At 41.7% G+C, this 14,128-nt stretch overlaps 1 protein-coding gene across 1 annotated transcript in view; it reads left to right on the top strand.

The window, feature by feature from the left end:
- The window catches only part of TTC6 (tetratricopeptide repeat domain 6), a 660,756-nt gene that overhangs the window by 573,708 nt on the left and 72,920 nt on the right, over positions 1 to 14,128 (top strand). The window contains exons 23-27 of the mRNA XM_063947843.1: positions 1,202 to 1,351; positions 3,310 to 3,450; positions 6,698 to 6,811; positions 9,755 to 9,874; positions 12,870 to 12,943. Coding sequence (XP_063803913.1) covers positions 1,202 to 1,351; positions 3,310 to 3,450; positions 6,698 to 6,811; positions 9,755 to 9,874; positions 12,870 to 12,943 — 599 coding nt within the window. The remainder of the gene's footprint in view (positions 1 to 1,201; positions 1,352 to 3,309; positions 3,451 to 6,697; positions 6,812 to 9,754; positions 9,875 to 12,869; positions 12,944 to 14,128) is intronic.

The raw sequence follows: 14,128 nt of genomic DNA, 5'->3' as shown, positions 1-14,128 counted from the left end.
GTACCTTCTACATAGGGTGGTAACAGCTTAATTGTTGTCATACCTTAATACTCTGCCTGCTGGTATAGTTGAGGTAAAGGTGAAAATGCAGGTACACACTCTAAGTACTAAGGGGGTTATTCAGAGTTGTTAGCAAACAAAAATGTAGCATGTGCACAGAGCCAGATTTGGGTGGGGTGTGTTCAAACTGAATCTAAATTGCAGTGTAAAAATAAAGCAGCCAGTATTTACCCTGCACAGAAACAAAATAACCCACCCAAATCTAACTCTCTCTGAACGTGTTATATCTGCCCCACCTGCAGTGCAACATGGTTTTGGGGGTAATTCAGAGTTGAGTGCAGCAGCAAATTTGTTAGCAATTGGGCAAAACCATGTGCACTGCAGGGGTGGGGGTGGGGGGCAGATATAACATGTGCAGAGAGAGTTAGATTTGGGTGGGGTGTGTTCAAACGGAAATCTAAATTACAGTGTATAAATAAAGCAGCCTGTATTTACCCTGCACAGAAACAAAATAACCCTCCCAAATCTAACTCTCTGCAAATCTGCCCCACCTGCAGTGCACATGGTTTTACCCAACTGCTAACAAATTTGCTGCTGCGATCAACTCTGAATTACCCCCTTTGTCCAATTTCTAACTTTTCTGGTTTGCTAACAACTCTGAATAACCCCCTAAGAACACTGCTAACCGGATCAATTGAGGTACTGTCATACAATTTATATGGAGTGGCCCTATAACAGTTGATTGGTAAAATTACTTGTGCAAAGACAAGACTTAACAACAGTAAAACTGTGTAGGGCAAGGGTGACTTTGTATCTTTTCTAAAACATTGATGGCTAGCAAATAATACACCAGTTAAATCATTAAATGTTTAGTTAGAATTTATTTCAGCACCTTGGAAAGCATGATAATCATTGCAGTGTTATCCATGGTTTCAAAAGATTTTTCAGAAGCAGACTAGTGTAACTGATTAATCAAAAATGCAAATGATAGTTCTGTAAAAGTCTAAATGAGGGGTTTCTGCTTTTCTAATAGATGTAATCATGAGTAATGTGGTAATGTCTTTTATAATGCCATTTCAGCTGCTGTCTCAGGCAATAGAATAGTTAGAAACAAACTTGGTGACATCCCATATATTCATTACACATTGAGATAATTCTTTCTGCATACTAATGCAGTACTTCCCACTTATGTGTTTTGAAGGCTTTGGAGGCTCTGACATCTGCAGTGAAAGCCCGCTCAGATTATTGTGACGCCTATTATCAACGCGGGCTGTGCCGCATGCATCTTCAGCAAGCAAAGTGTCTGCTGGATTTCAATAAAGCTCTTGAGATCAACCCCAAGCATTTCCAGGTAATATAGTATGTAGATATTGTAACATGAGCATTGAAAATAAAGTTAAGCACTCTGGTTCCTATTCCAGTGAACAGACTAAGCAGACCCATAGATACAGTGAGTCTGTTTTCCTGTGAACCCAGAGCCTACGGTAGAAGGTAGTTCCCATTGTAGTGGAATATACTGCTGCTTTGGCTACATTGACATTTACATGCAGTGTCAAATTCAGTTAGCTGCGACTTTACAGAATATTGCAGAGAGGTTGAAAAAGTCGCATTGGTGACTTACACTATTCATCTACAAATCTGTGTTAAGTTAATGCCTTACAGTTGCTTTTAGTTAGCAGTCCCTGAGTAGGTAAAAAGTAGAGAAAAATCTTTACATAAAGGTAAAGATGTCGCAAATCAGTGCGGAATGTCTTATGCACCAACCCCACCCCTGACCATGTTCCCCTAATGTCATTTCTCAGGTGATTTTCTGTAAAAAAAAAAAAAAGGCTAATAACAAGGACGGATTATGTGGGACAAGTATTTTGGAATGTCGTAGATGAAAGATACAAATGTTTTTTCCAAATACTTTCTAAACTTGCTTACATTTTAAAATCACATTTTAGACATTTTACTGTCCTCCAAAATATTCTAAAGGATTTAATTTGGTGCAAAGCACACGCTTACTGTCATTTTTCATCTGTTAATAAAAAGGTATAGATCAGACATTCTTTACTGCTATCCATATTATGTGTCACTTTCTTGGGTTTCAAGGTGATTTCCTCACTTTTTTATGTACTTCCCCCAGGTTGCACCTTGTAAAGTTACCATGCAACATTTTTGCAAGGGGATTGGTATGCGATCCCTGCGGACGGGATGCCGGTCGTCACAATACAGACACCGGCATCCTGATGGTAACTATCCCGAGAAGGGCCGAGGTAAGTATTCAAACTCCCCTGCTGACCCCTAACCATCCCTCACTGCATCCTAACCCTTACCTCCTCCCTTAGTGCCTAACCCGTCCTTGTCCCTTAGTGCCTAAACCTAACCCCCCCTTTCCACAGCCTAACCCTAACCCCCCCCCATAGTGCCTAAACCTAACATCCCCCACCCCTGCATGCTAACCCTAACCCCCAAGGTGGCACCTGAACCTTACCCCATTTATTTGGAAAGTAAGTGAGTTTGAAAGGAGGCAGCTTTTTAAGCCCTCCCTTCCCTTTATAGAACTTGGCAGTCTTTTCCATTAGAGTTTTACTTTATTAAAAAAAACTGCATGTGCTGTAGACCTGAATACCAGTTACTATCTAGGCCCAGTACCTGCTGTTGTAAACATACACGCTGAGTTTGTTGTGGTCATTTGTGTCAACTCTCCTAGAACGTCCAGTAGAGTTCTAAATTTCATTGGGCTCTCCCGGACCGGCGAATAAGTGGTAAAGTCTCCTGCATGCTGCAAACTTCCCGAGTTAAGTAGGGGGGATGGGGATTTGAAGTTGTGACTGAATCACGTGCTGAAAACATGGCACCATGCCCCCCACACACACCTGGAACATGGTACTTCCTCTAGTCCTCGGAAGGGTATTATTTAAATGTCATATAGTATGTTATGGTGCCTGCTTTGGACACTGCCTACTTAATTACAACAGTATACTGTAAGAGATTATATAAGGAAGAATCAAATGTCCTCCATTGACCCTCCACAATGCCCAGATTGCATATGAGCTGCCACTACCATGGTAATGCTTTGTGAAAAGATCTGTGTTACCCGTGGTAGAGGTGTTGGGTATTTGTAAAGATCTTTTATCAACTGGAGGATATGAACTAAAAAATATTGTCTGACGTCTGCTTTAATGCAGGACATATGTAAATTGCTTCCAAATGTCATGTGTATGTGATTTGTACTTTATGAGCAGTTGCTGCACAGTATGTTTACTGGTAAGTGCTTAGCTTAGCTGCTCATCCAAACCTTGATAATGTGCTTTTCTAATGCAGGCCTGTTTGTGCAGAGCAGCTTTCTACGGATTTAGGAAGAGATACTCCAAAGCCATAATGAATTGCAATGCTGCAATCAGAGTACAGCCTCACAGTGTAAGAGCTTATCTCTACAGAGGAGCATTAAAGTACTACATAAAGGTGAGACACTGTATCTTTGCAATATCCTTTAAAATACTCTATAAACCCTGAAGCTTTTCTCTGTAGGTAATTGCGAATCAAGGGATTTTAATTCATTTTAGTATTTGCTGTGTGTGTACATAGCTGCCATAGACCTTACAAGGTGGTTTTCCCACATTGCAGCCTATCTTTAGTTTTCTAATCAGGCCAGCAAAAAATCCCAACCAGAACTGTTATTTACGTTCACTTTTCTGGGAGTTATGTATTTACAAAGGTACTGTAGATCATTATCCTGTTTGGTACCACTAACTAGATGCATTCGTTTATTTGATTCATCAACATTTTAGTACAGTTTTTGTAATGATTAATGGTTATTCATATTTTTCAGTAGTATTAAAACCCTCCATTCAATCCAAAGTTGGTTATTTTAAACTCTGCATGTCTCAGAAAATTATGAAATGTGGTAACTATTAGATATACTCTGCTAATGTATAAAGCATGGTATTCTAATTTTAAGACTATTCTGCCACACCGCACACAGCCTGAACTGACAGCCGCCGCTAAGTCAAGGCTGACCGCAGCGCGCAACTATGGAACCATACAGACACACCGCTCATTAACAAGCACCAGGGGGTCTATTTATGACTTACGTTTCCCAGCTATGCAGACAGGTTAACTTCTACAACATCGCATTGTAAAGAGCAAGTCATTGTTCTCTACTGCACTTGCTGTTTTCTTCTATTCAGGTAGCAGAAATACATTAGAAAGAAAATAAATCTAAACTTGGTGTTTTAGCATTCTCATCTTCAGTCTTCTTCATTACCCTATCAAAGGTCATGGATATATAATAAGATAAAAAATCAGCAATAACACCTTGGTACCTCGGCTACAGAATTGATGTGGTGGAATGCTCTTGAACATTGGCCCTCATTCCAAGTTGATCGCTCACTAGCTACTTTTAGCAGCCGTGCAAACGCATTGTCGCCGCCCACTGGGGGGTGTATTTTCGCTTTGCAGAAGTGCGAACGCTTGTGCAGCAGAGCGCCTGCAAAATCTTTTTGTGCAAAACAAGACCAGTCCTGTAGTTACTCTTCGTGTGCGTTGATTCTAACGGCGGAGGGATGGCTTTTGGCGTCACACACCCGCCCAGCGAACGCCCAGTTGCGCCTGTGTTTTTTCTGCCACGCCTGCGTTTTACCAAACACTCCCAGAAAATGGTCAATTGCCACCCAGAAACGCCCACTTCATGTCAATCTCCTTGCGATCGGCTGTGCGTTTGGAATCGTCGCTAGAACCAGTGCAAATCCACAAAGGACTTTGTACCCGTACAACGCGCATGCGCATTGTGGAGCATACGCATGAGCAGATTAGCCTTTTTTTTCACTGATCGCTGCGCTGTGAACAACGGCAGCTAGCGATCAACTCGGAATGACCCCCATTGTCAAGAAGCAACAGTGCCATGTGTGCTAAGTTATATGAACATGACAGTTGCTCAGAAGTGCATTGAAGATGTTATAGGTCATCCAAGTCTTTCTAAGATAACAGGATGAAATGCCTTTGAATAAACCTTGGGAGCCTGGAGGTTTTCGGAGTGGTAAATAAGCATTGGTTTTGTTTGTTACTCAGATATTGGAACAAAATGCACAAAAGCCGATCCTCTACTTTTTACCAGGAAAACCCTATTTGTGTACATTTCTACCTACACATCTACTGTAGGTGTTGATGCTTATTTTCTTGGACCATTTTTGTCTTCCATACTATATTTATTAATGGTGTACTATAAGCCTGCAAATCGGGTGGTCTTCAGTTTGCCGGCTGTCGGGATCCCGGCGCACAGTATACCGGCGCCAGAATCCCAACAGCTGGCATACCGACACTTTTTCTCCCTCTTGGGGGTCCACGACCCCCCTGGAGGGAGAACATATGGCGTGGCGCCCGTAGCGCGCCACTGTGCCCGCAGCGAGCCCGCAAGGGGCTCATTTGCAGTCGCCACGCCATCGGTATTCCGGCGGTCAGGATTCCGGTGCAGGTATGCTAGTCGCCGGGAGCCCGGCCGCCGGCATACCATACTACACCCTACAAATCAGCTCCTATTCATATATATATATCAAACTTCTTTCAGGTAGAGCATGGGATAATCTCTCCCAGGTAGAGCATGGAATAATCTCTCCCAGGTAGAGCATGGGATAACTCAGAACAAACCATGAACATTGATAACACCAATACACGATAATCATGTAGAACCAGGGGTTAAAGTGAGCCAGAACGGCACGGAACTGCATTCTGTAGGTTCATTTGGAGACAGAACCAGTTCCACCTTCTCCGGCCTACGTAACCCAGGATGGCAGCCCGGTCCACCTAATCCAGGATGGCAGCCGCAGGAAGATGCTGGGCACCCGCTGACATTTTGTTACCAGCGAGCACCCGGGTCCTTCCCCACAGCAGCAGCCAGAGGCAGAAGTTCACTCCTAAGCTCCGGTTTACAGCTCCCGCAGTGTGCACTATGGTAGAGACGTCAGCTTGCAAATGCCGCCCAGCATGCAAATGCCCAGCAGCAATGCAATCACAATTCAATTGTGGTCGCATTGCTGAATTGTGGATGCTTCGCTGTGAAGGCAGACGCAGAGCGGCCATTTTCCGAGCCACATGTCCACCAGAACCTGTCCCCGTTTCTGATGGCACCCATTTGCAATGCTGAGTCGCCGGCCCTGCAATGCCGCGTAGCCACCCCGGACCGTTCTAACGCAGTACGGCTCCTGCGCGCGTGCATTAGGCATAACTAGTTCAGTATGTGATCGCACTGAATAAAGCCCAATGTGTGGTTTAATGTGAATAAGATCGTGCTACTGTGTGGCATAATTTGAATTGAGGATACTATTGTGTAACCACGCCCCTTTATTTTTGAGACCACACCCCTCTTATGGTATGCATCTGCGACATGCACAGTCCCTTTATTGAATGAGCCCAGAGGATTGAGTTCCACCACTTCTCTAGGACCACTTTAAGCACTGATTAGACCCCAATCCACAACACGGCGATCTGCGCACCTCTCTAGTTCCAGCAAATACACTTATCAGTAAATCTTGATCTGCCATTTGGTACTTCTGTACAGCTATAAATCACACTGTATTGATATGCGATATCACATGTTCTTTGTTTTTTCTTCTTCTGTCTTGATAAAATACTTTAAAAATAAACTACACAGTGTTTACCCTATGCGAATTGGCTGCATATACTCAGAGCGTAATCAGTATTTTGTTCATTCCAGGCATATAAATTGGCAATTCAGGATTTAACAAAAGCTGCTGAGTTAGATCCGACATGCTCTCTGGTATATTACAACAGAGGAGTTTGCTACCATGAGTTGAAAATGTATGAAGAGGTAAGGAACCGGATGCCGTCTGGATTAGAAAACCTTTAAGCAGGGAACTTATTCACAGACATCTTTTCTTTTCTTTTTTTTGATTGAAAGAAATAGCCTTCAGGGATATTTCTGGGCAATATAGAAATAGACATCTGAACAGCAGCCGTGGGTTCTATTGTGTGAGAGAGAAATAAAAACAGACATTTATTTTGATGTAAGAGATAAAAAGAAGATTCTAAGAAGCAGCAACATGAGCAGCAAACATGCAGATTTAAGCTAAAATCAGGTTTTATAAATAGTTATGTGAGCAGTTTTAAAAATCTTCAATAGCAAGTGCCCAAATCCTTTTTTAATAATGATGCATCTTAAAAGGCTTGTTATTCACATTACATTACATTGACAGATGGCACAAACAACCTAACGTAGGAATGTTTACCACTTCTAGAAATGTGCATAGTTTGCAACCTGCAGATTTACAAACTTCATGTATAGGATTTATACTGTTCTCAGTCAGCTTGTAGATTTAGGTTTTTTTTTTGCTAAAGACAAATACCACCTTGTTTCACATCCATTTTGAAGAGATTCCACTAAGTATTGTATAGCAGGGAATAGACCTCCTTTATGGAGTACACTGTATACACAACTCAAATCTCTTTCCTCTTGCAATGATTTGCCTACATGGCCTGCACTTTGTCACTTGCAATTCTGACACGAAGTGGCAGCAAAATTAAAAAGGAGATGGTCAGACCAGGAGGGAACTCTACAGTGCTGGCACAAGGTAAGTATAGTAGGGTGAGGGCTTACTTGGCGTATGACTACTAATATGCTAGTTTCAATTGCACTCCTAAGAGAATAAGCCGGATGTACCCTAGTGTGCTCACAGGGGAACATTTCTCCACATATGGTGAACCTGCCCTCAGATATTAACTTTCTGGAATAAAATTTTGAATTATGCACCTGATCCTATAGCTCCTGGGCTGCCAAGAAGAGGAGGAAATCAGCACTAGAAGTAAGGACAGGAGGAGGCTCCAGCAGGGATTGCGCTGTTTGGGATTCCAGCAGTCTGCATACCTACGCCTATTCCCTCCAGTAGTGGCGACTGTAGAGTCGACCCAGTAAGAAATCACCGGATGCTGGGTCCGTCAGCGCATGGTGACATGTATATAAAAAGTGTGGATATCATGGCTTTTTATCGAATCGCAAAGTCTCTTCTCTGTTTATGAGCTGTGTTTCTTAAGTGATCGTATACATCCCTGGCATGGGAGTGTGTATTCACAGAGATACTGTAGTCTTAGTGGTTTGTACGATAGTAAGCATAGAGTTTCTTTCCAACAAGTTTCAGCAAAGTTTGTCTTCAGGAAAATGTACCTAAAGAAGGCGAACATCGCTGAAACACTTATACGGCTAACATTAGGGCCTCCTTTTTTGCCATTTTCTGCCTGAGACGACATCCTGCTAGGATGTTCATAATATCATGCGGCAAGATCAATGCAAAGCCTACATAAGGATCATCTTATTCCAATCAGGTCTATGAGCACCAAAGTCAGCAAGGTCAGAAACATTGCAGGATACTGGAAGCCACTTCTACACTGCACACAGAAGAGCCTACAACCTCTTATTGCTAAGAATTCATGCATTACCTGTGGGATGCTGCAAACAACATTTTCATTCCATATTTGATCAGTGGTGACCAGAAGGCACACATACGCAGTACACATTTATACTGCACTAAAGAATGGGTTTACCCTGGACCATCATGTACACACTAGCTTTGTATCCCTCTACATATAAGTAGTGGACACCTACGGACAGATGTACTATGCTTTTGAGAGTGACAAAGTGAAGAGAGATAAACTACCAACCAATCAACTCTAAACTGTCATTTTTCAAACAAAGCCTATAACATGGCAGTTAGGAGCTGATTGGCTGCTTCCTGCTGCACCAAGGTTAGTGCTGGTGCAAATGTTTTCTGATGCTGATGGCTACTCTCACCAGCGGCTTGATGTACTGTAGGTGGTGCGATGGCATAGATGTGGATGGCACTGAATACAGGCGGGTATCAGCATTTATTGGCGACACGTAAAACTTCCTCTTTCCATGTAACTCTGAATCAGGTACATAATCCATTCTTTTGTAAGAGGAAAAGCATTACAAACAGGGAACGCGTCTCTACCTGTGCTTATACACAATTTCAAATTCATTTAAACATTTTTACAAACTAAAATGTAGTTCTTTTAGCAAGGAATACTGCCACGCCACTTGCTCCTCCTACCACAAATGCCCTATTGGTGTACTGTATTTTTATTGTTACAGAAATAACAAGAGAAAACAAGTCTCAGGAGGAAACATCCTATTGTATTTAACAATAAAATCTATTTCTCAGTCCATGAGATCATTAAAATGTCACAGCAAATCTCTATCCTACTGAATCAATAGAGAAGTGTTACACCGACATGTGACATTTCTAAATATGTAAATGTAAAATCCAACCTTATTTAAATGCATATAATCAATTTTAAATTGCACTTGTTTTTGTTTGGTTATAAACATTATGCCCTCACCAATATCTTAGCTCTGTGGGCATGTAGTCAGGATCCCGGCAATCAGATCCTGACAGCAAAATTGCGACTGTCACAAGTTAGGGTTAGGCTGCAGGAGGGGAATGGTTAGTGTTAGGCTGCCAAAGGGATCGTTATGGTTAGGCTGTGAGAAGGGTGGATTGGGGTTAGAGTACTTACCGGGATATTTCAGTATTGTGACCTTCAGGATTCTGTTGTTGGTATTCTGACGTTTTGGATCGTTACCGGCAGCATTTCAGACCCAACCCACTTTGTTTCTAGTTCTCCTGTGACATCTACCAGATATCCGATCTAAAGTGTTGTACATGCATATTTTCTAACTGATCAATAGATTGCTTAGGAACCTTTCTTTATTACCTACTCCCGTATATTTTTTTTTCAGGCACTAAAAGATTACGCTATTGTTCTTCTTCTTGGAGGATGGAAGGAAGTAGATCTTAAGGTTCTTGTAAACCGTGGATTGTTATACCTTGAGCTTCATGATTATGTCAATGCCCTGGAGGTACTCCATCCTATAGGTTTAATGCAACATTGGGAGAGTTGTGCACTAACAATCAAACACACAGGTGCTGATGCAGACTGGAGCGCATGTCTATTTGCAGAGCTTCTGTTGCCTGTTTTTGCATTGCTCTGGAATGAAGCTTATATAAATTATACAGAGTCATATTCATTTGAGCCTCATCTCCACTGGCAACTGAGCAGGTGTAACAGGGTCTTACGTAGACAATGTTATGTTGGGGGGTGTCCACGCAGCTATGGGCTCTGCTGAGTTGAACAGAAGTGTAAATACGCCTGCACCAAATATGTGCTGGAGCAAGTATGCTTTGATGATCATGATGACTATGAAACTCGTTGTACATATAGGGAGCTGCCTGGGTGCAAAATGCAAATATCCATACAACTATGCATACGGACAGATATATAAATCTTTTCCGCACATGCAAACGAAAAGTGTCTGGGGCCCATTTACTTTCCACTCTACATTAGAGAAGTGCATCTACACATGGGCAGTTGGGCCTGCTTTACTCAAAAGTATACTGTTTGTGCATTTTATGTCTAGCTCATAACAGTATATTTATGTGTCACTTAAATCACCTTTGTGTAATAAAATGCATTGGTTTACTGAGTCTGTACTCATGGCAACTTCTTCAGCTTATAAACTGTCATTATGTGCATGGAGACTAGTTTAACTCCAAATTTACACAACCTTCTTCATAACAATTTTTTTTTCAGGCCTGTTCACGTCTGTAAAGCTTTTCGGCATCCTGCAAGCAAACCTTCTCCTAGCTCAGTAGTTCTCAAAAAAAATTTTGTTCAGTGCGCCCTTTAGTGTCTCAGGCTTTTTCACGGCACCCCTAGGTGAGGGCGGGGCCAAACTCGAAGAAGGGCCGAAGACCTTGTGAAACACATACTGCGACTTGGAAGTGGGGATAGTGACTCACTTACATTGTGTCCTGGGAACGGACGGATATGTATGGAATCCTATTTATTAACATTATTTTTACTAAAATAATGTGAAAAGGTGTGTGTTCACACCCTTTTCACATTATTTTAGTATCACTCCAATGTATTAAAGGGCATTTAGAGCAATTTTAATTTAATTGTAATTTTTTTTTTAGTAACCAACATCGCATTCCCCATACTTATAATGGGAAATGCGATATGGCTGAATTTACTAAAAAAAAATATATATTTTTTTTACAAAACACCACGTTGTGCCCTGTGATAATTTCTCCAGCTCAGGCTGGCAAAATCACAGGGCAGCACTCCGATAAGCAGCCTTTGCCCAGCTTTCTATGCCCAGCTGATCACTGTTTAAATAAAACCAAAAAGTGAACAAAATAAAAAACATACTTACCAGTCCTAGGTGATCGGTGCTCCCGTGCGGACTGCCGGACGCCGGGTCCTCCATGTGCATGCGCTGTGACCCCCGGTGCAGTAAAGTGATGCTGCAAAACGGCAGCTCACTTTAAAGGCACCGCTGGCACAGAAGCGCACAGGATCCGGCGGCCAGCAAGAGCAGCGATAACCAGCTCCCTGGACTGGTGAGTATATTCACGGTGCGGCTTGGGGGGGGTCCGCAGTGCAGGGGTGTACTTGTGACGGGGGCGATCAACCTGGCGGCAGCGATGTCAGCAATGGCGGTGCATACACAGCAGGACATCAGGGTATTTTTCCCGAAAAATACCCCGATGATGCTGCGGATTGTCATCGCAGGGACAGAGCTTTCAAGCTGCAATGTAATCAATTATCACAGTGTGGATTCAGGCGATTTTATCACCACATCCGCATCCGCGGATGGTGATAAATAGGGCCCATGGTGCCACACACACAGGTGTCGGGAAAAGGGGGAGAAACATTATGACACACGCACTGAGCCTGAGGGGGGACACATGATGACAATAATGTACTTTAGCCTGGGAGGGGATAGGGAGCTGTGCATTAATTTATCAGAAGAAGATGGGGCAGAGCAGGACTGCAGAGACTGTAACACCACTGGAGAAGCATTACATCACAGGGAGTGCAGCATGTACCTACTGTAGGAGCAGCTGCAATCCTATAGAAACGGGGACCATAGTGATAGCGCAGGATGCTGCTGGCTGTGCGTCCTGAGTGGCAGCGTTTTCAGTTGCTGTCCCTGTCATTTATACCTTGCTCCGCAGCTGCATTGGGGAGAAAGAAGCTGCAGGGCAATACATTAACACTGAGCACACATTCGGCACTCTGAGCTTCAACTCCGCCCATGCCACACCTCCACATGCAGGCACCGATCACCAATGCAGTACATTGAGTGATCGGTGCGTCTACCCCCTTACTGCTCGCACGGACCACACTGACCTGCAGGATGCGGCGCACAATTTGAGAAGAGCTGGTTTAGAGAATAACCTTGCATACTGATCAGGGGAGAAATCAGAAATGAGTGTTTCTCTTACTGAATAAACAGCCGCATTGCAAGGGCCAGGTTCTTCTGGGTTTCTTAAAATATTGGAGGTGCTTTCCACCCTCCAACGTCAATCCCAAAATCACTTCAGCATATGCCCTACCAAGATGTCCTCTATCCCTAATAAACACACTAAGTACATTTGTACCATATGGCCAAATTGGGCTAAACTTTGTAGACACTAATTTGATGTTATGTAGCTGCAGAATGTGAATGCTAAGTTTCACTAGTTGCAAAAGAATCTGTGAAGCTATGTGTACTGTAGGTGGCTTTAATAAGTCCAAAAATAAATAAATGTATATAAAGTAATATATATGTTTTTATTTGCTATATAGCTTTTTCGAAAAACTGTACATGGTCAAGCATATCATTAGGAAATAATTTCTGCCCTATAAGATACCTTCCAGAAAAGGGAGACATTTATAATACGGGCAGTAAAAAGTTCATAATTATAGACAGAAATATGTTCCAACAGAGATACGTACCAGATACTGGGAATACGTTACAGGCTTTATGATACAATGTATGGCCTATTAACTGGCACTTCTTTTAATAGGATTTCATAGCTGCGGCTAGAAAAACTCCAGGAGATGTAAAGATCCACCAGGTGATAGGAAATTGTCATCACAGGTAATTTCATTAGCATAAAATGTGTTCAACGTGTGAAGACTTAAGAGTTTTATGTGTATGTGGGCATATGTGTACACACACACACACACACACACACACACACTGTATATATACATATATATGTGTGTGTGTGTGTGTGTGTGTGTGTGTGTGTGTGTGTGTATTTATACTATATATATATATACATATATATATTTATACTATATATATATATATATATATATATATATATATATACAGGTTGAGTATCCCATATCCAAATATTCCGAAATACGGAATATTCCGAAATACAGACTTCTTTGAGTGAGAGTGAGATAGTGAAACCTTTGTTTTTTGATGGCTCAATGTACACAAACTTTGTTTAATACATAAAGTTATATAAAATATTGTATTAAATGACCTTCAGGCTGTGTGTATAAGGTGTATATGAAACATAAATGAATTGTGTGAATGTACACACACTTTGTTTAATGCACAAAGTTATTAAAAATATTGGCTAAAATTAACTTCAGGCTGTGTGTATAAGGTGTATATGAAATATAAATGCATTCTGTTCTTAGATTTAGGTCCCATCACCATGATATCTCAATATGGTGTGCAATTATTCCAAAATACGGAAAAATCCGATATCCAAAATACCTCTAGTCCCAAGCACTATGGATAAGGGATACTCAACCTGTATATATATATATATATATATATATATATATATATACAGTATAGTAACATAGTAATTGGGGTTGAAAAGAGGCAAAATGCCCATCGTGTTTAACCTGTATTCTGTATTAAATTGAGTTGATTTTACTGTACCTGCTGAAGAATGTTTTATGACTAGTTAACAACTATAAATTATGTTACACACGGATTAACAACGTCAATATTTTAAATGTTATAACCTTGGTTATCCTTTTCAATCAGAAATTCATCCAATCCTTTTTTTAAATGCATTTACAGAGTCCACCATTACCACTTTCCCTGGCAAGGAATTCCAAATCCTTATTGCCCTAACAGTAAAGAACCCTTTCCTCCATTGCGTGAGGATTTTTCTCTCTTCCAGCCTCAGCGAGTGCCCACGTGTCCTAAACAGTGTTCTTTTAATAAATAATTCCTCTGATAACTCTTTGTAATGCCCCTTTACATATTTGAAGACATTAATAATGGCTACTCTTAGGCGCCTCTTTTCCA

This window comes from Pseudophryne corroboree, chromosome 12 (genome assembly GCF_028390025.1).
Source record: "Pseudophryne corroboree isolate aPseCor3 chromosome 12, aPseCor3.hap2, whole genome shotgun sequence".
Lineage (NCBI taxonomy): Eukaryota > Metazoa > Chordata > Amphibia > Anura > Myobatrachidae > Pseudophryne > Pseudophryne corroboree.
Note: the sequence above shows the minus strand (reverse complement) of the source record. Positions and strands in the feature narration are given on the sequence as shown.